Source organism: Pelophylax lessonae (genome assembly GCF_965119305.1).
Source record: "Pelophylax lessonae genome assembly, chromosome: 4".
Taxonomy (NCBI): Eukaryota; Metazoa; Chordata; class Amphibia; order Anura; family Ranidae; genus Pelophylax; species Pelophylax lessonae.
Genome location: NC_138771.1, coordinates 137,171,977 through 137,196,231, shown reverse-complemented (window position 1 = coordinate 137,196,231; position 24,255 = coordinate 137,171,977). Strand labels below are relative to the sequence as shown.

At 45.2% G+C, this 24,255-nt stretch overlaps 1 protein-coding gene across 2 annotated transcripts in view; it reads right to left on the bottom strand.

The window, feature by feature from the left end:
- Positions 1 to 6,878, bottom strand: part of USP3 (ubiquitin specific peptidase 3) — a 62,432-nt gene extending 55,554 nt beyond the window's left edge. Inside the window, exon 1 of one of the 2 annotated variants that reach the window (XM_082255127.1) lies at positions 6,699 to 6,878. In XM_082255127.1, coding sequence (XP_082111253.1) covers positions 6,699 to 6,873 — 175 coding nt within the window. In that variant the 5' untranslated portion in view covers positions 6,874 to 6,878. The remainder of the gene's footprint in view (positions 1 to 6,698) is intronic. The other variant, XM_082255126.1, reaches the window with a different exon arrangement.
- Positions 6,879 to 24,255: the final 17,377 nt, after the last annotated feature.

Below are 24,255 nucleotides of genomic sequence, written 5' to 3'. Positions count from 1 at the left end.
ACAGTACCTGGCTTTCAATAGCCAAGCCGATAAAAGTCAGTGACTGTAAAGCAGGAAGGAAGATCAGTCCTTGAGTTAACAGATCTTCACTGAGAGGGAGTCTCCAAGGGACATTGGCAACCAGCCGTACTAGGTCTGCGTACCAGGACATGCAAGGCCAGTCTGGGGCCACTACAATGGCCGGAATCCCTTCTGCATCGATTCTGCGCAGAAGTCTCAACAGAAGAAATCGGTACATCAGACAATACTGGCCCTAAGGAGCGACCAGAGCGTCTGTGGTGTTGGCCAGAGAATCCCAAGACCTTGCTACAAACCTCATTGACTTCCTGTTGAGACGAGAGGCCAACAGGTCCACATCGGGAGTCCCCTACCTGAGCCTCGGTTGATGAAACATCTCCTGGTGGAGAGACCATTCTTCCTAATCCAACGTCTGCCGACTGAGGTAGTCCGCCTACCAATTTTCCACCCCTGGAATATGTACGGCAGAGATGTCTAGAACAAAAGTTCTGCCCACTTTAGAATGCCGGCTACTTCCCGGGCCGCTAGGGCACTTTTGGTGACCCCTGGATGACTGACATATGCCACTGCCATGGTATTGTCCGATTGTATTCTTACCGGGGGCCCTGTAGACGATCCGTCCAATGCGTTAGGCAAAGCCTGATCACTCGAATGCCACTAATGATAGTGCTCCTCGCCCACGGCAAAGCGAAGGAAACGCTGATGCCCGAGATATACTGGGATATGAAGGTAAGCATCCTTGATATTGATAGAGGCCAGGAAATCCCCTTGATGAAGGGATGCCACTACCGTGCAAATGGATTTCATTTGAAGATTCTGAACCCGCACAAAGCGGTTCAAAGCCTTGAGGTCCAGGAATTGGACAGACCTTGCCTTCCTTTCTGGGAAAAGTAAATAGGTTTGAATAAAATTCCTAAATGCATTCGATGCGGAACCAGTACAATGGCCCCCTGTCAGAGCAGATCCTGTACCGCCCCAATCCTTGTAGGCAATTCCTTTCTCATTGGCTTACCTCTACATAGGCTATCCCCCCTTCAATCCATCATGAATGCTGCTGCCAGACTCATCCAACTTACTAACCGCTCAGTGTCCGCTACCCCTCTCTGTCAATCCCTCCACTGGCTTCCCCTCTCCCAACAAATTAAATTCAAAATACTAACATCTATCTTACAAAGCCATCCACAATTTAGCCCCAAGCTACATCACTAGCCTAGTCTCAAAATACCAACCTAATCGCTCTCTTTGTTCCTCTCAAAACCTCCTGCTCTTTAGCCCCCTAGTCACCAACTCCCATGCTCACCTATAGGACTTTTCCAGAGCCTCTCCAATCCTATGGAACTCCTTACCCCAATCTGTCTGATTATCTCCTACTCCATTAAATTTTAGGCGATCCCTGAAAACCCTCCTCTTCACACCTAACAACCGTACTTCCACTTTCTCCATCAGCTCATCTCCCACAGTTATTGCCTTCTGTTTCACTTGACACTCCCCTCTAGATTGTAAGCTCTAATGAGCCAGGCCATCTAATTCCTCCTGTATTGAATTGTACTGTAACTGTATTGTCTTCCCTCATATTGTAACGCGCTGCGCAAACTGTTGGCGCCATGTAAATCCTGTACAATAATAGGCAATCTAGGGACAAACACACTAGGAAGGAAAGAACCTTGCCTGAGACAAGGACCGAAACTCGATCTGGTAACCGGACCGAATCAACTCGTGGACCCATTTGTCTTGAATCCAGGAGGTCCACAGATCCGGAAAGAAGCAAAGACGCCCCCCCCCACCCCTCCAGATACAGGTGAGGGTGCCCCCTCAGGCAGAAGTGGGCTTGGCTGCGGTCCCAGAGGGACCCGCTCTTGACTCACCAGGCCAGGGCCTCCTGGAGCCCGCTGTAGGGTTACGGGGTGAATTTTGTTCCCTGGTCCTTGGATCCCGAGGGATGAAAGGACCACGCTTGCCACGAGTGTCTTTACTCCTGGCAGTCTGCGGAAGCAGAGTACTCTTACCTCCAGTAAGACCTTTATTGATCTCCTCCATGGAAGCTCCAAACAAGCGGTCTCCTACAAAAGGGAGATCCGTCAATACCTTCTTGGAAGCCTGGTCCGCAGACCAGTATTTCAACCATATCATGCGGTGAAGAGTCACTGCTGTCATGGACAACTTGCAGGCTAGGGGAGCCGCATCCAGAGAGGCATCACAGATGTACTGCAACCCCTGGACCAACTGGTCCGCCAGCTCGGTCAGGTCAGGAGGTTGCCCACCTTCCAAATCCTGGCGCAGGAGCTTAGCCAATTCCGTTAAATGTCTGTGAAACAAAGGTTACATAGTTAGTGAGGTTGAAAAAAAGAGTCCATCAAGTTCAATCTACGATGTGTGTTTGCTGTTAACCGTACATTGTATACCCCTTTATGTTCAGGTTATGGCAAATATTGGCCGCAGAATGTAACCGGCCAGGGTGAAAAGGTATCCAATCAGATTGTCAAAGGGGTCCTTAAAGGAAACCTGGAAACCTGAGAGTCCAACACAGGTACTGTCATTTTTTTTTTAGCAGGGACTCTTCCAAACGGATACCTTCTAGAAAAGCGCTTATGGACCCAGACAGTGTGTTTGGGGGAACCCCACTGACTTGTGACAATGTTGTCAAAAAAGGTGGGAAAGAGGAATACCTTTGCTGCCTTGAAGGTTCTGTGGGTACCAAACTGCACCATTGCAGCCGACGCAGTAGTAGCTGCGTCCTCCAATTTTAAAGTTTCCTGCACTGATACAATGCATGCACCAGCGCCTTTTCAAGCGCGACTGTAGTGGAAGAGGAATCATCCTCACTATCAGGGCACTCAGGGTGCATATAGGGTAACTTGCGTCCGCAGCGGCCAAATCCACCTCAGAATCTGAGGAGGCAGAGGATGCAGGTGAAGGCGGAGGACACTTTTTACTCCTCCTATTTTAGAGGGCCAAATCTACTTTAGACACCAGTGACTGCAGGACCGCCGTCATAGCAGACAAGGCGGACTGGGACCCTGCAGGTCACGCAGCCTCAAGAAGGGGGGGGGGGGGGGGGGTCAGGTGGTAACACGTGCTCCAGGGACTCCATGGGTTAACCTGGAACCACCAGCAAAATGTGTAAAATTGCTGTGAAAAATACCAACCCACCACTGCACCAGCAGTCCTACAATCCCTGGTGTACCAAAATCGCCATAGCAGCAAATTAGAGCAAAACAACCCCCACATGGATGGACTCACCACCCCTTTCTCAGATGCGGATGCAGAGGGTCAGGCTGCACACCATGTGCTGATCAGAGAGGAAGTTCACAGAACTGCCACTAGAGGCCCACCCAGGGGTGGACTGACAACTCACGGGGCCCCCGGGCAATCAGAGATCATGGGGCCCCCTGTGTCCACACTCAAGCCACACCTACAAATTGCAGCTCAGCCACATAGAGAGGGCATTTAAATATCTACCACAGCATAGTCTCCATGGAAGTTCCTGGCTTCTTTCTGTAGTGTGTAGCCTCTCATGGGGCCCCCTACTGACCCTGGGCCCTCGGGCAGTGCCCTAATCCCCGAATGGTCAGTCCGCCCCTGGGCCCACCGCTGAATCACCTCCCAACTGACTCCAAAAACATGGCCGTCGATTGATAGAAATGGGAAACTACTAGGTATGGGTGAATGGGGGGGGGTTCCGCAGAGGGACCCTGATATTGAGGAGGGGAGTGTAAAAGTAGGTAGGAAGGGCATTTGGGGTTCTGACCAACAGAGAGAAGCCCATGTCCACCCCAAGGGGCCACTACTTATTGCACCATGGGACCACGGCAGCACCACTCCAGGCAGACCACCCACCATCTTGACACGGGGGTGCTGCGGGCCAGAGGTACGCCTCTCTGGTCATGACTAGGGCTATGCGTCCTCCCCGGCCAGCCCCTGTCCAGTGGGGATATGTCGCAGCCAACAGAGCACGGAGCCAAGGTTGGGTCACGCTCGCTGGGCAGACTGGGAAGACCGTAAGGATCTAGGCTATCCAGTCAGTCGATCAGTCCGGCAGTTGATTGTAGTTATCACAGGAACAGAAAATAATAAAAAGATAAAATTTAGTTTAAAAAAGGGAAAAAAGCTAGGGCCAGCGATCCCAGCAAGGAACTAGGTCCTTACTCCTAACAAGGCAGAAAAAACACTGAAGTCCTATAGCAGTAAGTGGGAGTATACACCCTAGGACTGCCCTATAGGCATGGTCAAATTTATTTCCACCTAGTTTCCTACTCCTATGGAGAACGGTATAAACCCATCGGTCAAGAAGATATGGAGCTGTGTCTGTCAATGAACGAAAGAGAAATCTGTTTTTTTTTTTTTTTTTTTCCTTTTAACCCACTGGTAAAACGGAGAAAAAAAAAAAAAAAAACTCAATGAAGACTCAGATTTAGCCTCTGCTTGATTGATCTGCAGTTGCTGTGGTGCTGCACATGCAATCAGTTACGACAGCAGAGATCTGGTGATCTGACAGTTCGGTTGACAGCACAAGCAAATGTGACAGTTATCATTCATGCCTTGAATTTGAATATTTTTGATAAACGTTAAATTGGTTTAATTGGCTCCTGTCTACATTGGCCCTAGTAAATGTATGAATGAATGCGAGATAGGGACCTTAGATTGTAAAGCTCCTTGAGGGCAGGGACTGATGTCTATGTACAGTATGTAAAGCGCTTTGTAAAATGGTCAACGCTATATACATACCTGTGATAGATAAATACAAACATATTCAACCTAAGCTCTCAGGAGAAGAGCCCTCCTAACCCTTGTGTATTGAATTGTATAGTTATTGTACTGTCTCCCTTTATATGGTAAAGCAGTGTGCATACTGTTGGCGCTCTATAAATCCTGTATAATAATAATAAAGTGCTGTCATGGCAATTCCAGATCACAGAGAGAAGGGTACCAGACAGGAATGTAGAAGAAAAAGCGACCACTACAATCAGCCTCGCCCAGAGAAATCAGGATTCAGGAACCACAAGCATTGCAGAGAAGGACATGGAACAATAAAAAGGCACGTTCCAATGTCGTCACCTCCCCACCGCCATCCTCTGTCCGGACCCACACCTAGGGATTTCCTAGCTTCTCTAGAACGGGAACAAGAACTCAGAGCAGCAGAAAAACGATGTAGTCTGTGTGATACAAGCTGGAGGACACAAAGGCATGCTAACACTGCTTCTCCTGCTATATAAGGATCTTAAAATGAATCCATTTTTATTACATAGATTTGTCTGATACAATCTCATCCAGACCACAAGCTTGATAAATTTATGTAGGATGGCGTGCATCCCCGTACAGGCTACAAAGAAAGAAAGAAAAAAAAAGGCGCAGTTCTTTGAAGCATCTCTCATTATGTGTCGCCTTTGCTGGCGAATTTTAAAAAATTTGGTTCGGATTAAAATTTAGAAGCAAGTCAGCAACATGATATAGACAGGGCATGATGACCAGGGTAAGATGATACCAGCAAGGCATAGACAGGACATGATGCCAAGTGTACAGTGATCCCAGCCTGGCATAGATAGGACATGATGCCAATGTGGGGTGATCCCAGCCCAGCATAGACAAGAAATGATGCCCAGTGTAGGGTGATTCCAACTTGGCATAGCCAGGACACGATGCCCAGTGTAGGGTGATCCCAGCCTGACGTAGCCAGGACACAATGCCCAGTGTAGGATGATTCCAGCCTGGCGTAGCCAGGACACGATGCCCAGTGTAGAGTGATCCCAGCCTGGCGTAGCCAGGACACGATGCCCAGTGTAGAGTGATCCCAGCCTGGCATAGACAGTACATGATGTCTAGTGAAGGGTGATCCATGCATGGCATAGTACATGATGCCCCGTGTAGGATGATCCCAGCATGGCATAGACGGGACATAATGCTCAATGTAGGATGACCCTAGCCTGGCACAGACAACCCATGATGCCCAGTGTAAGGTAATCCTAGCCTGGCATAGACAGGACACGATGCCCAGGGTAGGGTGATCCATGCCTGGCATAGACGGTACGTGATGTATAGTGAAGGGTGATCCATGCCTGGCATAGTACATGATGCCCCATGTAGGATGATCCCAGCATGGCATAGACGGGACATAATGCTCAATGTAGGATGACCCTAGCCTGGCACAGACAGCCCATGATGCCCAGTGTAAGGTAATCTTAGCCTGGCATAGACAGGACACGATGCCCAGTGTAAGGTAATCCTAGCCTGGCATAGACAGGACACGATGCCCAGTGTAAGGTGATCATGCCTGGCATAGACAGAGCTGATTAGTGCTGGATACCCAGCGCCTGGCTCATCAATGCCACCCGTTGCACACACAATGGCAGGCCCTGTGCTGCCCCCCCTCCCGGCAGTCTATGGGGAGGGCTGGGTGCACGTGTTTAGAGGGAGGCTTTGTTGTTGTCAGCCTCCTCTAGGCACTGTAATAGTGGCTTCCATTTCTCTTTCAGGGTAGGCACAGGAACATTTGGATATACAACATGCTTTACACAGACACAAGGCTCCCCAGTGCTCACTGTATCCGGGCTCTCCCTGCCCTCAACAATAACAATTCCCCCACTAGGCCGCGCCCGGAGCCGGGGACTCTCCTGAGCACCCCAGGCAGGCGGCGCTGCGTCCCCCCTACGGGCGGAGCGCGGGGAGGAGTAAACCACACTCACCGCTGCAGCACCACGAAGAGGGGCAGCCGCTGGGGAAAGCAGCGGAGTCCGGAGCAATGCAAACACTGGTCGTAAGGTGCGGGCACTCCATGTCTGGGCGGAAGGACACTGCTGCCTGAGACGTATCACACCGAGCCGGGACTTCTTCCACCATGGGAACGATAGGGCGGCCCATTGTGACGTCAGCAGGGCCTACTCCGCCTATTGCATCCTCCCGGTGGTTTCCCTGGTAACTTGCCCACATAGCGTGATGATAATAAAAAGCGGTGACTGTGATAGGGGGTGGTGTGGGTGTCCCGATGGTGGGGGGCAGTGTCAGGGCAACCCGAGGTACAGAATTATAAACCTAATAAACTCATACTTTAAAAAAGCTAAATAAATTCCAAGTGCGTCAAGACTAAACTAGGTCTTCAATGTCTTATGGGGCATTTTATTTACAAAGAAGCCTCATAGTGCGTAGAGAAGCCTGCCCCCTGGAGGCAGCTTGTGAGCAGTGCAGTGTGGTGTGTGGAGGGCAGTGTGTAAGTTAGGTCTCTGGTACACAATTCATTCCTAGGGAAAATTCTTTAAGAAGGATTTGCCCCCTTAATGCCCAGGCCATTTTTTGCAATTCGGCACTGCGTTACTTTAACGGACAAATGCGCAGTTGTGTGACGCTGTACCTAATTAAAATTAATGTCCCTTTTTTCCCCACAAACAGAGCTTTCTTTTGGTGGTATTTGATCCCTTGTGTGATTTTTATTTTCTGCGCTATAAACAAAAAAATGTGACAATTCTGAAAAAATAACTATTTTCTTTACATTCTGCTATATAACATTCTCAAAAAAAAATTAAAAATCAACATTTTGCATCCTTTTAGGCCAATTTGTATTCTGCTACAGATTTTTGGTAAAAAAAAAATCGCAATAAGCGTATTTTGATTGGTTTGCGTAAAAGTTATTGTTATCGTATCTAGAAACTAGGGGAAAGATTTATGTCATTTTTTTTATTTATTTATTTTACTAGTAATGGTGGCGATCTGCAATTTGTAGCAGGACTGCGACATTGATCGGACAGATCGGACACCTAACTGACATTATTGACACTTTTGGGGGGACCAGTGACATTACTACAGTAATCCGTGCTAAATATGCACTGTTACTGTAATAATGACAATGGCAGGGAAGGGGTTAACCCAGGGGTGATCAAAGGGTTAAAGCAGAGTTCCACCCTGGAATTTTTTTTTTTTTTAAAAATACCCCCGGGACAGTCAGGGCTAGTGCATTCCACAATGGATAGCCTCTGATCTGTCCCGGGTTGCACTTACCTGTTAGGACAAATACTTACCTTGAAAACGTCTTGTCCAGCGCTGCCATCTCAGATGTGGGCAGCTTGAAGCCAGCGAGATCCTCTTCGGCGTCCTCTTCCGCCTTCTTCGGTCCCTCGATGCCCTGCGCCGCCCCCGCCGTCACTTCCGGTGCGCGTGCGTCATCCCTCCACAGCTTCTGGGCATGCCCAGAAGCTGTTTAGAAGGGGATGACGCGCGCGCCCCGGAACTGACGTCGGGGCCGGTGCAGGCGCAATGATTCCTGGGAGCGATGACGTTCAGCTCCCAGGAATCATTGCAGAGCCAGGAAGTGACGACGGGCCGCGGCCGAGGAAGGAGGAAGAAGGAAGTAAGGTAAGTATATTTTCTTCGCTACGAGGTAAGTAAAAAAAAAAAAAATGCGATTATCCATTTCTTTTTCAGGTGACGCGGAGCGAGAAGATGGAGGTAAGTATAAAATTAGGGTGGAACTCCACTTTAAGTGTGAGCCTAGGGGAGTGTTTTCTAACTGTGGGGGGAAGGGACTTGTGAAACGATCACACAGACCTGTGATCCTTTCAGAGAGAACAACGGTCTGCTGTGTTTGCAACAGCTGACCGTCCTTCTCCCTCAGCAGGGAGCGATCGCGGATGCCCGGCACCGCTCCCACGAACTGACGTACCCATATGTCGGTTTGTGCAGCCTGCTGCAGTATATATGCAAGGGGGCGGTCAGCAAGATTTATGCTCATATGCGCAAACCAGTGCAAAATACCGGGAACGCAGATTTTTATATTTTTCTAATATTTAGGAATATGCAGTGCTTGTTTACACACCTGTGTGTACATTGTGAGCAATAGGCTGCATGTAGATCAGTAATAAAAATAAAAAAGATGCTGCACTGAGCTTTTTCAAGCTGTAGTGTGCAAGAGGCCTTAGGCAACAAAGTTATATTGTAGTAAGTAGGTTTGCCAGCCAATACCAGTATTGGTATTGGTGCCAATACTAAGCACAAGTATCGGTACTTCGATACCTTAAACCGATACTTTCAGGCTCGGTTTTTTCACCTGTCAGCAGGATTTCCCCACTGACAGCTGAAATGTAAAAAAAAAAAAAGCACACACGGTGTCCTGTCAGAATACCATAGGTGTGCACAGCCTATTGCATTAGGGTGTGCACCCCAAAGCTCAAACATTATGCGTGTCACTCGCGATCGTCTGTTACAGAGGGAGAAAGGCAGGCGGCTAATGTAAACAAAGCCGCCTGTCATTCTCCCCTGTGTAAGTGCAGAGATCATACGGTCCTGCTATGTAGGATCGTATATCTCTGTAGTTACACAAACAGCCACAGCTATGTATAGCACTAATTACTGTAATAATGTCACTGGTACCCCCCCCCCAAAAGTGTCAAAAATGTCAGTCAGGGGTCCGATCTGTCCGCCGCAATGTCGCAGTCCCGCAAAAAAAAAAAATCGCAGATCGCCACCATTACTCGTTTAAAAAAAAAAAACAATAAAAATGACAAAAATCTTTCCCTTAGTTAGTAAACGCAATAACTTTTGCGCAAACCATTCAAATATACGCTTTTTGCGATTTTTTTTACCAAACATAGGTAGCAGAAAACAAATTGGCCTAAAATGTTAAAACATTTTGATTTTTACATTTCTTTTGGGAATTTCATATAAAAAAAATTTGAAAAATATTGTTATTTTTGCAAAATTGTCGCTCTTTTTTTGTTTATAGCGCATGATCAAAAAAATCGCACAGGTGATCAAATACCACCAAAAGAAAGCTTTGTTTGTGGGAAAAAAAGGACGTCAATTTCATTTGGGTACAGCGTTGCATGACCGCACAATTGTCCGTTACAGTCACGCAGTGCCGAATCGCAAAATAGGGCCTGGTCAGGAAGGGGGTAAAATCTTCCGGGGCTTAAGTGGTTAAGGGAGATTCAAACAAAAAAAGGATTAATTAAAACCACAAATATTTTTTTTCCTTTGTAGTGATATTGAAACAGCAATTTAGAATTTGGATGAAAGGTTTAGCACTAGGAAACACTTTTTGAAACAAAAATAGTGCATTTATATACAATTATAGAGATCAGACCAAAATGAGGGACCATTGAGGAGAACAGAGGGACTTTGTTCCAAAGCAAGGATAGTCCCTCAAAATCAGGGACAGTTGGGAACTATGCATGTGTACTATACTGGCTGTGTCAGCAGAGTAGTGGACGGTGTCAGTAGGGCAGAGATTGGTGTCAGTAGGGCAGTGGATGTTGTCAGACGTTTTTATTTATTCATTATTTTAATTTTTTACAATTTTTATATATATATATATATATATATATATATATATATATATTTATATATTTATATATATAGTTTTATATATTTTTTTAGGAGCCCTGTCTGGGGGGCTTTGGTGAAATATCAGAGGTCTTAACAGGGGCAATCTGCACCACACGTAGTGATTAGGCACACCCTTTGCGCACGCCTATGCAGAATACTGCTACTCATCAGAAAATGTAACGGAAGTGACTATCTGAGCAAAACATGTTTACTGCGCATGCGCCATGTGCTCCAACATGGCTGCTATGCGTTCCAATAGGTTTCCTAATCTGACAGAACATGAAGGCAGCAGCGAACATTTTCTTACACCGTCGCAAGTATTCAATATCACACTTATTTTAACAGTAAACTCTCGTTATATAATTAAATACATATACATTAATACATTTTTATTATTATAGTAAATACTGCAACAAGTCTGCAGCCAGAAGGTGGTGATGGTCATCTTGGTACACCCGGCTCTGCTCAGTGCCAAACTGATTATGTAGTGAAATAGATTATTTAACCACTTTCCGACCGGCCTATTGTGAAAATACGGCCGCAAAGTGGTTGTCTAGTTCTGGCAGGGCGTACATGGACGTCCTCCCAGAACCGCGCTCCCGCACGCCCCCTGGGGTGCGCACACGGGAGTGTCCGTGCTCGCCGGGTCCCGGGGACCCAACGCAACACGGATCGAGGTAAAGGGCCAATGAGAGCGGTCCTTTACCACGTGATCGCTTCGTCCAATGACATCACAACAAACCGACACATGTCCGGTTCATTTCTCTTCTCTCCTCGGACGCTGTACACAGCAATCGGTACAGCGTGCGAGGAGAGGAGAGAAACTGCACCTGCACGCCTCCTCTGCCTCATCGGTGCCCAATTAGTGCCCCATCCGTGCCTCATTCGTGCCCCATCAGTGCCTCATTTGTGCCCCATCAGTGCCTCACCCGTGCCCCATTCCATGCATCATCCGTGCCACCTCAGTGCTCATCAATGCCACATCCATGCCCACCCATGCCACCTCAGTGCTCATCCATGCCACATCCATGCTCATCCGTGCGACATCCGTGCTCATCCATGCCTCATCCATGCTCATCCATGCCTCATCTGTGCGACATCTGTGCCTGCCCATGCTGTCTCAAGTGCTCATCCATGCTCATCCATCCCACATCTGTGCCCACCCATTCCACCTCAGTGATCATCCATGCCACATCCATGCTCATCCATCCCACATCTGTGCTCATCCATGCCACGTCAGTGCTCATCCGTGCCACCTCAGTGCTCATCCGTGCCACATCAATGCCACATCAGTGCTCATCCATGCCATGTCAGTGCTCATCCATGCCACATCAGTGCACATCTGTGCCACATCAAAGCCATGTCAGTGCTCATCCGTGCCACATCCATGCCACGTCAGTGCTCATCCGTGCCACATCCATGCCACTTCAGTGCTCATCAGTGCCACGTCAGTGGTCATCCGTGCCACATCAATGCCACGTCAGTGCTCATCCATGCCACGTCAGTGCTCATCCGTGCCACATCAATGCCACGTCAGTGCTCATCCGTGCCACATCCATGCCACGTCAGTGCTCATCCATGCCACATCCATGCCACGTCAGTGCTCATCCGTGCCACATCAATGCCACGTCAGTGCTCATCCATGCCACATCCATGCCACATCCATGCCATGTCACTGCTCATCTGTGTCACATCCATGCCACGTCAGGGTGCTCATCTGTGCCTCGTCCATGCCACGTCAGTGCTCATCCGTGCCACATCAATGCCACATCAGGGCTAATCCATGCCACATCAGTGCTCATCAGTGCCACATCCATCCCATGTCAGTGCTCATCAGTGCCACATCCATGCCACGTCAGTGCTCATCCGTGCCACATCAGTGCTCATCAGTGCCACATCCATGCCACGTCAGTGCTCATCAGTGCCGCATCCATGCCACATCAGTGCTCATCAGTGCCACATCCATTCCACATCAGTGCTCATCAGTGCCACATCCATGCCACGTCAGTGCTCATCCGGGCCACATCCATGCCACATCAGTGCCACTACAATGCTTATCAGTGCCCTACAGTGTCTCACAAAATTGTAATGGGAAGTCAGGAAATGACGGTGCTCCCTGCATGTTGGGCCTCTGTATGTGGCCAGGCTGTGGAAAAGTGTCACATATAGGGTATCGCCATACTCAGGAGGAGTAGTAGAATGTATTTTGGGGTGTCATTTTTGCTATGTGCATGCTATGTGTTAGAAATGTCTAATAAATGGACAACTTTGTGTAAAAAAAAATGCGTTTTGGTTTTCTTTCCACATTTTCCAAAAACTTGTGGAAAAAAATGACATGTTCAAAAGACTCATTATGCCTCCTAGATCATGGGTTTGGGTGTTTTATTTCCAAAATGGGGTCATTTTGTGGGTAATTCCATTGTTCTGGTGCTCCAGGACTTTCAAAAGTGTGATAGGTCGTCAGAAAATTATATGTGTAATTTTTGCTTCTCGAACGCCTGACGGTGCTCCTTGGATGTTGGACCTCTGTATGTGGTCAGGCTGTAGAAAAGTGTCACACATGTGGTATCGCCATACTCAGGAGGAGTAGCAGAATGTATTTTGGGGTGTAGTTGCAATTTAAGTCAAAATTTATGAAGAAAAATGAGAGCACTGAAAGCTGAAAATTGGTCTGGTTAGGAAGGGGGTTTAAGTGCCCAGTGGGCAAGTGGTTAACTCAGTCGCACTGAAATAGTCTATTTGAGTATACAGTATCTCACAAAGTGAGTACACCCCTCACATTTTTGTAAATATTTTATTATACCTTTTCATGTAACAACAGTGAAGAAATGACACTTGCTACAATGCTGCTACAATGTAAAGTAGTCAGTGTACAGCTTGTATAACAGTGTAAATTTGCTGTCCCATCAAAATAACTAAACAGCCATTAATATCTAAACCTCTGGCAACAAAAGTGAGTACACTCCTAAGTGAAAATTTCCAAATCGGGCCCACTTAGTAATTTTACTTAACGGTGTCATGTGATTCGTTAGTGTTACGGGGGGCCTAATTCATTAAACCTCCAGCCTAACTCTGCTCAGGCTTTTTTTTTCTCGCCACGTTAATATCAATTAACTTCCACTGTGGCGAACTTGACAGCTTTAGACCAACAGGGAATACCGTTTTCAGCGGCGTTGATGTTGGCTGAATTTCGATCGCGACTTATCAAATTCTCATGCTTATGTGAATGTGAATGCAGCACTCGCACATAGCACCGTGGTCTAGCGGTATCTTGCACATATCCTCTGATTCATACATCTCACTCTGCCGTAGGTTCTAGTCTGACCATCTCCACCTAGGGAGACATATGTTTTTTGTTAAACTCTGACAGATTGGATCATTTATATGGCTCAAAAATTTACGACAAGTACATGCAGATAACAAGATGGCACATATCCTGTGAAGCGCTTGCAAAGTCACATCATATACAGCTATTTAATTATCTCATCTTTGTCTGGATTTGAACTCATGGTTGCACGGTGCATAGCAAACAATTACAACCACTACACCACTGAGGTCCATATTAAAACATCACACTTTTTCAATGGTCTTCTTCCTAGATTCCCTACAATGTTGAGTACCTTAGCTATATGTGCATTTTAGCCTCAAGCCACTCCTTTCTGTTCCCAAAACAACTCGATTCTGCAGAATAGCTAACTGCTTTGCAACTTAACTAGAGTTAACAAGGTCATGGTTTCAAATGACAACACTTGGATGCATTTTCCCTATTAAGCTTTTGCTTTTTTTGGGGGGGGGGGGGGGCCCTAGATAAATATACAGAGCACAAATGGAACAAGCCTAATTTTAAGTGTATGAGTGCGGTCATATTTTTCTGGAGCTGCAGTCGTTTACACATTACCATGGTTGTTGAATTTGATGAACACCAAGCATATATGTGTCTGGTATTGGACCCTCTACATATTTTACCAACACAGCCCCTCATAGTCCAACACTACACTTTGCCTCACACCTCAACACAACACTGTCCCATCCCTACCCTAAATTCAAACCCCTCACATCACCAGCAGCATGTAAAGTGCAAAGCCCCGGCATTGGCAGCTTAAGTCTGAAGCCATAAAAAAATACAAAATACATGTTCCTTCGCAAATGTATTTGTTTTCATTTAAATACAGCATAAGGAGGGATGCAGCAAGGTCATATTTACAGTTTCCAGTCCCTGTGCCTTTACTGCGCCAGCCCACGATCTTTGCTCCATGGCTACATTAGGCAAAGATACAGGATTCGGATATCTTGAGCAAGTTCATGCAGAGTCGAGAAGCAATTCTGCACCTCTACCAGCTCATAGAGGACAGGCATGGCCAGGTTGCTGTTCAGCTTTCAAGCCACTTCTGATGTGCCAGGGTGTTCATGTTGGTGATCGAGGCCAGTTCTGGGCTTGTGCCTGCCAAAATATCCACTGACCACAAATGAAGACGAGTGGAGTCCATGAAGGTGGGTTTCTACCAGCTACAACCGCAAGCAGTACCACTCCTGGAAAATTACATCAAAGGATAAGCCATTTCATCATGACAATCACATCTTACTGCACACTCGCTTGATTTTTTATTTCATTCTTTTCTACATCAGGAGTGAAATTACACATTTTCACACAACTTACACAAACCAGAAATCATTTCTGCAAACATTTGAATACACACCTGTGACGCAAGACAGCCCATCACCACAGGCTTCTCAGGGTACGTGCCATGATTCCAATCCAAGATGTTCTTATCCTGAAAAATACATACACCATAAGATACCAAGCAGGCTTTCATGTTGACAATAACTACACAGGTGGCATAGACACAACTAAACACCTGCCAGGTCTTCTCATCCCTCTCCACTATTCAAAATACCAACATGTTTTCGATTTGAGGTTCGTGTTATTGCTCAAGTAAAACAGTTTTGGAATTTTGACTATACGTTATCTAGAATGGCAAGTGTCATTGGCAGATGTTAATTGTCATCTGTCTCCCTGTGAGTGTCAACTCTGCAAGAAAGAAAAATTACAAATTTATAAAATATTATAACAGAAACAAAGAAAAATGCGTTGTTTTACAACATTTTCAGTCTTTTTTTTATAGCCCCAAAAAAATAACATACCCAGTGTTGATTTAATACCACTAAAATATATATATATATTTGTATGAAAAAAAGGACACAATTTTCCTATGGGTACAGTGTTGCATGACTGAGTAATCCTCATTTAAAGAGGTTGTAAACCCATACAAACATTTTTTTTTTTTCGATCTGAAAGAGAAACACATAATGAGCTAGTATGCATCGCATACTAGCTCATTATGAAATACTTACCTTAGAACGAGTCCCCGCCGTACAGTCCACTTACCTGTATGATGGGCGACATGTCCAGTCGCCCGTCTTCCGGGATCGCGGCATCCGGCCATCTGATTGGCCAAAGCCACGGTGACATCACTCCCGCGCACCAGCGACAGTTCCTTCAGAGCGCGTGTAAGGTAAATATCTCCTAAACGGTACATGTTTAGGAGATATTTACAGTACCTCTAGGTAAGCCTTATCATAGGCTTACCTATAGGTAAAAGTTGCAGAGGAGGGTTTACTTCCTGTCAGAATTAATAATATATTAATAATATCTCGCTGTGCCTCCATTATGTCAGAATGTTTATACTGCTCTGAATATAACAGTGTCTATTTATGGTTAATAATAAGCAAAGATCTATGAGGAAGGAGAATCTTCACTTATGTCCATAAATCAATATGTAGCGAATTCATCTTAAAGACCAGAGTCTTTAAGATGGCTGCATTTCCAAGATGGTGGCCAATTAGGGAGGAGTTTCGTTTGGCGTCTCTCAAAGTTTCAGATACATGATGGAGCGAAATGGAGTCTGTGTAGATGAGTCTATGCATAGCTGTAGTAGTGTGTATGTTGTAAGTGTGATGATATCTCCTAAACGGTACATGTTTAGGAGATATTTACAGTACCTCTAGGTAAGCCTTATCATAGGCTTACCTATAGGTAAAAGTTGCAGAGGAGGGTTTACTTCCTGTCAGAATTAATAATACATTAATAATATCTCGCTGTGCCTCCATTATGTCAGAATGTTTATACTGCTCTGAATATAACAGTGTCTATTTATGGTTAATAATAAGCAAAGATCTATGAGGAAGGAGAATCTTCACTTATGTCCATAAATCAATATGTAGCGAATTCTTTTTATTGATTAATTTCTTTTTAAAAGCATATACCAATCTTAGTGAAAACAGTCTACAGTATGGAATATAAATAAGAATATTTATTCACGAGACGTGTTATCACGATAAATGATCAAACTTGAGATGACTCAAAAAGATAACTTTACAAAAATACAAACTTCAAACAATTAATGCAATGTGATTGGTAGCTCAATAATGAAAGTGAAAATAAAACAAGATTACATTTTCCCCAGATGTAGTAGAAACCATAAATGAATATTCTATATAATCAGATCACAATTGTCTGCGCAATGCACAGCCTGATAGTCACTTCACTGCAGATGAAGTGAGAATAAGCCATGCAAAACGGAAGACTTAAAATCGCAAATACAAAGAAATGTTGCTCATGCTGTATAGTCCCCAAGGTGCCACATCCCCAAAATGGAAATCACAACCAAAAAAGGTTCCCCTTGGGTGGGACTTTTAAGGCACCAAATTTAGACGACAAATAAAGTAAGTAAAATGTAAGAAACTTTATTATCTTATACAAAAGAATAAAAACAATAGGCAAGCTGTAAAATACTCCACATGAACCAGTGCAACTTGGACCACTGAACCCCCGGGTTTGACCCGACGCGTTTCGGAGTATGAATTAACTCCTTCCTCAGGGGTGCCCTTGGAGGGTGGTCTGTAGATAATTATCATAAAACAATTAATTATCACATATTGCAAAAAACATACAATGCATTGAGGGTTAACATGTGTAATCTACTTACATAGTTCACTGTAATGGGAGGTATGGATAGCCTGCCTCAGAGTTAAAAGCAAAGGGTGAGCATGCCAACGTTGTCCACTAGGGGTGCCTTCTGGTTATCCTAGAGAGTCTAGGGGTCTTGGATGAACTCCTGGATCCAGGTGGTCAGCAACTGTCCGCTAGCTAGTCTCGGTCAGAGGCTAGATGGGAGCAGCTGGAACCTATTCACAGCAGTTCTGCTGAACAAAAATTCGAGCAATTAACCAAAATGTATGCTCAAACAGAAATAGAAAAATATGTATCAAAAAGTGCCCAAACATCGCTCAAAAACGTCCATGAAAGCAGACAGCCATCAGTGTTATAAGGTACATGGAGAACATAATGTAAGGGAATAAATGCTAGACTGTAGAGTCAAACGCATATAAAAAAATCCCATATAATCAAAAAAGCTTGCAACATTGTCACAATGGAGCAGAGTGTCTTATTTGTAAAGACATTACAATGTATCTGCTTGGTACAGGTAACTAGAGGCTGTCATCATGGATAGAGCTGGGCAGAGTAATGTTGAAGAGCAGGCTAAATTTCTTACCTATAGCCAGAGCGGTTCAAATATCCCCGATGGATGTTGGAGCATGAAAGATCCTGCGTGTCCGGCGAGGGAGCAAGCAGCTCTCATGCCGGACAGGCAGGACTTTAAAGGCAGCGACATCAGCTGATTTTTTATATGCGTTTGACTCTACAGTCTAGCATTTATTCCCTTTTCATGTATCTGAAACTTTGAGAGACGCCAAACGAAATTTCTCCATTTATTATAAAACAACATAAAATGTAACCATGCTCTCATCTATGACATGTCCATTTAATCCATTTAATATCCACCAGGTATCTGAATAAAGATTAATCTTGGTAACACCATTCTAATATTTAATATATCTTATTTAGATAGATATATATATATATATATATATATATATATATATATATATATATATATATATATTGGACTTTTTAACCCAAGACTTCAATTACCGTAGTAGCATTCAGTGACCAGTGATGGCAGTATTGCATTGCTCTTTAGGTTCAGTATGTAGCAATATAGCAGCATTATTTATCTTCAAATAAACTTTACACTTTATATTGACAGAGAGCTTACAATTCAGACTTTCTAGAGTCTAGCAAGGTCAAACAAAATTTTATGATGCTTTCTACAACTTACAAGGATTAACATGAAGTCTTTCTTTCTTGACATGTAGTCATGAGTCATCAAAATCAGTAAAGTGAGAATTTAGCAAAATATGAAACAATTATAATATATAACAATTTTCTACATATCTATGTATGCTGGTTATATATATATTTCATTGTTAATATTCCTTTACATATAAGATATAACGTATCCGTAAATCCTATTTTTAAATGGGTTTATACACAGAAAAATACTGACTTGTTTTATGATCCCACACAAACAGGATTACCTTGGTATATTGTCAGCTAGTCTTTGTCTAAAGAAAGTCAACAGAGCTATTATCTTAGGTCAACACAGCCTGTCTGGGGTAAACCTGTTTAAGAATTCCCTGAACAGGCACTTTTCTGTTAAAGGATATTTAACCTTTCAGTAACCTGACAAAAATGAATTGCTTCATATACAGAACAAAATATGACATTTCATTTCTATTTGTAAATTTAACCTCCCCAAATAACCCTGACATTCCTCTTTAAAGTGTGAGAGCACTGAAAGCTTAAAATTGGTCTGGGTAGGAAGGGGGTTTGTCAACTTCTCATGTACCTGACTGATGAGCCCGATAATGCAGGAAGGCCTCCCTTACGTATCTGACTTGCGGCCCCTGGTAGAGCAGACAGGTGGCATGGGAGAGCAGTGTGGTATGAGGGCGTGCCGGGTCAGCTGTAGGACGGGCAGCTCCAAGGTCCCAGATGTTTTAAAGGAGACAACCAGCAGGTAGGAGGATCCAAACAGCAGGCAGGCTGAAGGCCGAAACGCCCGAGTCCACACTCACGCTGGGGGCTCACTGGCAAATGGATCAGTTCACAGGCCGTGTCAACAACAGGCGGGCGGTGTGGAATCTGAAGGAGCAGGCAGGTTCAAGGTCAGAGGGGAGCCGAAGTCAGGTGCAGGCAGAAAGCAAGGGGAGTCCAAAAGTCAAGCCGGGTGGTACAGGAGATCAAACACAGAAGCAGGTAAACAGGAGCAGGGGTCACACGAAGCTGCAGATCAGACAGCAAAGACACAGTGCTGCTGAGCTGTTTAAATAATGCAGCCTGTTGCCAATCACTGAAATTAGTCTGCAGACTCTGCACTAAGTTAACCCTTAGGTGGCAGACCCATGACAGGGGTAGAGGTGCCTTGTAGGCAAGTGGTTATGATAAAAATGATAGACCCTTCATTTCTTTGCAAGTGAGCAAACTTACAAAATCTGCAGGGGATCAAATAATTATTTCCCCACTGTATACATTTCATTTTTTTTTCTTGGCTAGCTAGATTCAATGTCAGGTCAGCAAAGAGCCTACCATTTACAAGATTACATCCCCACCATCCATGCTAGTAGAAAGTTGTTCTGGCAACACTGGCAAACAGGTGGAGAGATCCAAAAATGAATGGTCACCCCACTGGAAATGGCCACAAAAACAATTAAGGCGCAATACTGCTGGTTGCAAATATTGCATATGCTGGTAACTGTGAGTATACATATATACATAATATATATAAGAGAGGAGACCCAGGATGCCTAAGGCAATCCAAACAGTCCTTAGAACTGGTCCAAAGAAAATTCTGTCAGCTGGAAAAATACTTCACAGGCGCTGGGTCAGTGTTAGAAGAGGAACAAGCTCTGTGCGCCTGATAAGGAAGCAAGGACACTCCAATAAAAGATGGGAAACATGCACTTTATGGAATCATAGCACCCATTTACATCAGTGAATGAGTCACCCAGCATCAAGGAGCATCTATAACAGAAATGTTTTGTTTTTTTTTTTCTTTACAAAATGACAATACAGATTGAGAATCTGGAAATGTTGAACCATGGAATCCCAAAATAGCCTCTTATTTTAGTCAGTTAAAAAAATGTCTTCCACCTTCAAGATATTACAATGAAGGCTGACCTCTAAATGGGACAATTCTACAAAAGATGGGCAAATGGCAATATTCAAAAAGAGAGTATCCCTCGCACAGCCTCCAAATGTGGAATGGGATCAACAGGATAAGCAACTGCCTAAATGAGCTTGCTCTGCACCTGAATTGAAGTGGATGTGTGGAATGGAGGAAGACAGTTCCAAGGCACAGCTGCCCCACTACCGCCTGCTGCTTGCCCACCTTTCCTTGACTTCCCTTCTCTGCAGAGTTAGATAGTTGCTAGTTTTAATAAAGTTCTCTTTTAAACTGATTCTAAACCTATTTTTTTTTAAATCATTAAACATGTTATACTCACCTGCTCTGTGTAATGGTTTTGCACAGAGCAGTCCCAATCCTTCTCTTCTGGGGACCCCTCTGGCGCTTCTAGCTTCTCCTCTTCAGTGGATGCCCACCATAGGAATAAGCTTCCTATATGGGCATGCGTACGGGCCCAATCCTTGCCTGAGTTTATAGACACAGTTTGGCTTTGCCCTGCACCCCGCATCCTTGTCATAGCATTTGATTGACAGCTGCAGGAGCCATTGGCTTCTTTTGCTATCAATCTGCCCTGTGAGGAGGGAGAGAGTAGAGCGAGCTGCTGTTTTCGGGCACAGCTCTGGATCAAGAGGGCAGGGGGAGGATCCTGGGCACAGAATTTTTTTTATCCTAATGCAGAGAATGCATTGAGGTAAAAAAAAATATTAAGGCTTTAGAACGACTATAGGGGCTCTGATGAAGAGGGTGTGCTCCCAAAACATGTAAGCCATGATGCACCTTTGGGATTATGACCTGCGCACTATTCAGGTTCAGATGGTCAGACAGCCATGCATAGTTGTTGGAGATTGGTTTTATGATATGTGAGCTTATATGCGGCTGTGTGAGGGATACTTTCTTTTCAGATATTGCCAATTAAAACATTAAAGATCCAAGCTCTATGTGATACTACAAATGCCAATGACTCAAACTGCTTGACTAAAAGAGAACCCAACAGGATTTACTCTGGACCAGTTCTAAGGACTGTTTGGATTGCCTTAGCAACCCGGGTACTCCCTCTCTCATAAATCTATATATTTAAATCATTTTGCAGTTACCAGTATATGTGACATTTCCAACCTGCAGCTTTGTTTTGTGTTTTGAGCTATTTCCAATATTGTACTCTATTGGTTTTATAGGCAGCATGTTTCTGATATGCTGTTTGTAGATACCATCTGGTTTCAAGGGCTGGCGCCTGTGAAAAAAGTTTTTTGAGTATTCCACTGGAACTGGATTATTCTGGCATAATGTGACATGTCAAAATGAATGCTTCCCAATGAGAGCCATCTTAACTTGTGTCGGTCCAAATTTGAAAGTGCTTCCTGCACTACTTTGGTCCGACTTGGGCATGATTTCAGCCCATTGATTTGAATGGAAGTCGGGATCATCATCTTAACCACTTGCCGTCTGCTCACGTTGAGCCTACTGCGGCAAAGTGGTTCGTTATCGTCTGACGACGTAGACCTACATCGTCAGACACTCCCCTCTCTCGGCGGCGCGCGCGCGCCGCCGCAAGCTCGCTCCCGCTGTATTAAGTCCCAGCAGGAGTCGGGCCAGGGGAGGAGCAGCGGCGATCGCCGCTGCTCTTCCCTGATCGTCGGGTTATCGAGTGTGGAGATCCGCCCGCCTGTGTAAACACAAGCGGGCGGATCTCTGAAGTGACAGGCAGGGTCAGATTGCAGGGTTCAGCATAGTTGAACCCTCGATCTGTCCTTGTGTCACACAGTCACCCCCCCCCCCCACACGTCAGTAAGCACCGGGCATACATTAACCCCTCCCTCTCCAATAAAATTAACCCCTTCCCTGCCAGTGTCATTTTTACAGTAACAGTGCATATATATAGCACTGATTACTGCAGTAATGTCACTGGTACCCCCAAAAGTGTCAAAAATGTCAGTCAAGGGTCCGATCTGTCCGCTGCAATGTCGCAGTCCCACAAACAAAATCGCAGATCGCCGCCATTACAAAAAAAACCCACCAAAAATGACAGAAATCTTTCCCTTTGTTAGTAAACGCAATACCTTTTGCGCAAACCAATCAAAATACGCTTATTGTGATTTTTTTTACCAAACATAGGTAGCATAAAACAAATTGGCCAAAAAGTTAAAAAAAATTAGATTTTTACATTTTTTTGGGGGGAATTTCATATAAAAAAATGTGAAAAATATTGTTATTTTTTCAAAATAAACGCTCTTTTTTTGTTTATAGCACAAAAAGTAAAAATCGCACAGGTGATCAAATACCACCAAAAGAAAGCTCTATTTGTGGGAAAAAAAGGACGTAAATTTGGTTTGGGTACGGCGTCGCACGACCGCGCAATTGTCCGTTAAAGTCGCACAGTGCCGAATCGCAAAAAGTGGCCCAGACGTAAGACAGCAAAATCCTCTAGTGGTAAAGTGGTTAACTGATCCGACTTGTGGAATATGACTTGTGCTCTGAGGCTCTTGAGGGGGAACCCCACACCAAATTTGAAAAATAAAAACTGCGTGGGGTTTTCCCATCACCATACCAGCCCTTTCAGTCCCCCCAAAATCCATACCAGACCCTTATCCGAGCACGCAGCCTAGCAGGTCAGAAAGGGGGGGAGCGAGTGCCCCCCTCCTGGACTATACCAAGCAACATGCCCTCAACATCGGGGGGTGGGTGCTTTGGGGCAGGATGGGCTCTTGGCCCCCACCCCAAAGCACCTTGTCCCCAGATGGGCTTTGGGCTCCCCACCCCAAAGCACCTTGTCCCCATGTTTATGGGGACAATGGCCTCTTCCTGACAACCTTGTTTGGCTTGGCCTGTTCAACCTTGGCTGTTTGTGGGGGGTCTGCGGGCAGGGTGCTTATCGGAATCTGGAAAATCTGTCCCCCCATGTTATGTACATTGTGCCCCTACCCATTCACCCCAAAAAAAGAAGTGTAGTGTTACAAAAAACAAAGAGACAGTTTATTAACTAAATAATGTCCCCTGTCCTAGCACCAAGATGTATTCTTCCTCCAGTCTCCCACTGCTGTCTTCTTCCTTTGGTCTTCTTCCTCCGGTCTTCTCCCCCTCCCGCTTGAAGGGGACTTCCAGATTCTGATAAACCCCCTGCTCGCAGACCCCCACAACCACCGCCCAGGGTTGTCAGGAAGAGGCCCTAGACCCCAGGTGCCTTGGGGTTGTTTAGGCGCAGAGCCCCCCTGCCCCAAAGCGCCCACCCCCCATGTTGAGGGCATGTGGCCTAGTATGGTCCAGGAGGGGGGGGAGTGCTCGCTCGCCCACCCCCTTTCCTGACCTGCTGAGCTGTGTGCTTGGAAAAGGGTATAGTATGGATTTTTGGGGGCCCACACGCCGTTTTTTTAAAATATTCTTAGGCGTGGGGTTCCCCCTCAAGATCCATAACAGACTCAAAGGGCCTGGTATGGATCTCGGGGGGGGGGGGCGACCCCATGCAGTTTTTTTTTTTTTTTAAATTCGGTCTGAGTATTCCTCCATGCCAGAAGCAAAGGAATTGTTCTGAATGGTCAAAGTACGAGTCGCAATCATCTCAAAGTCAGATCCCGTTCATTGAATTGGCATAGAAGTCAGACATGAAGTAGCAGGGCAAAGTCAGATCAGAAGATGTACTACTTTCGTGTTGAATCAATGTGCACAGGACATGGTCTAACAAGGAGCTATTCCTTTACAGCAGAAACAGGTAGGAATCTGCAACAAAGTTTTTCAAAGTCCTGGCAACGTAAATAGGTCACCCAGAGGAAATTGCTTTTTTCTCAACAAAAGTAGAGTTACTTTTTAACTTCTTCCTGCCCAGCCTATAGACAAATGGCAGCCAGGC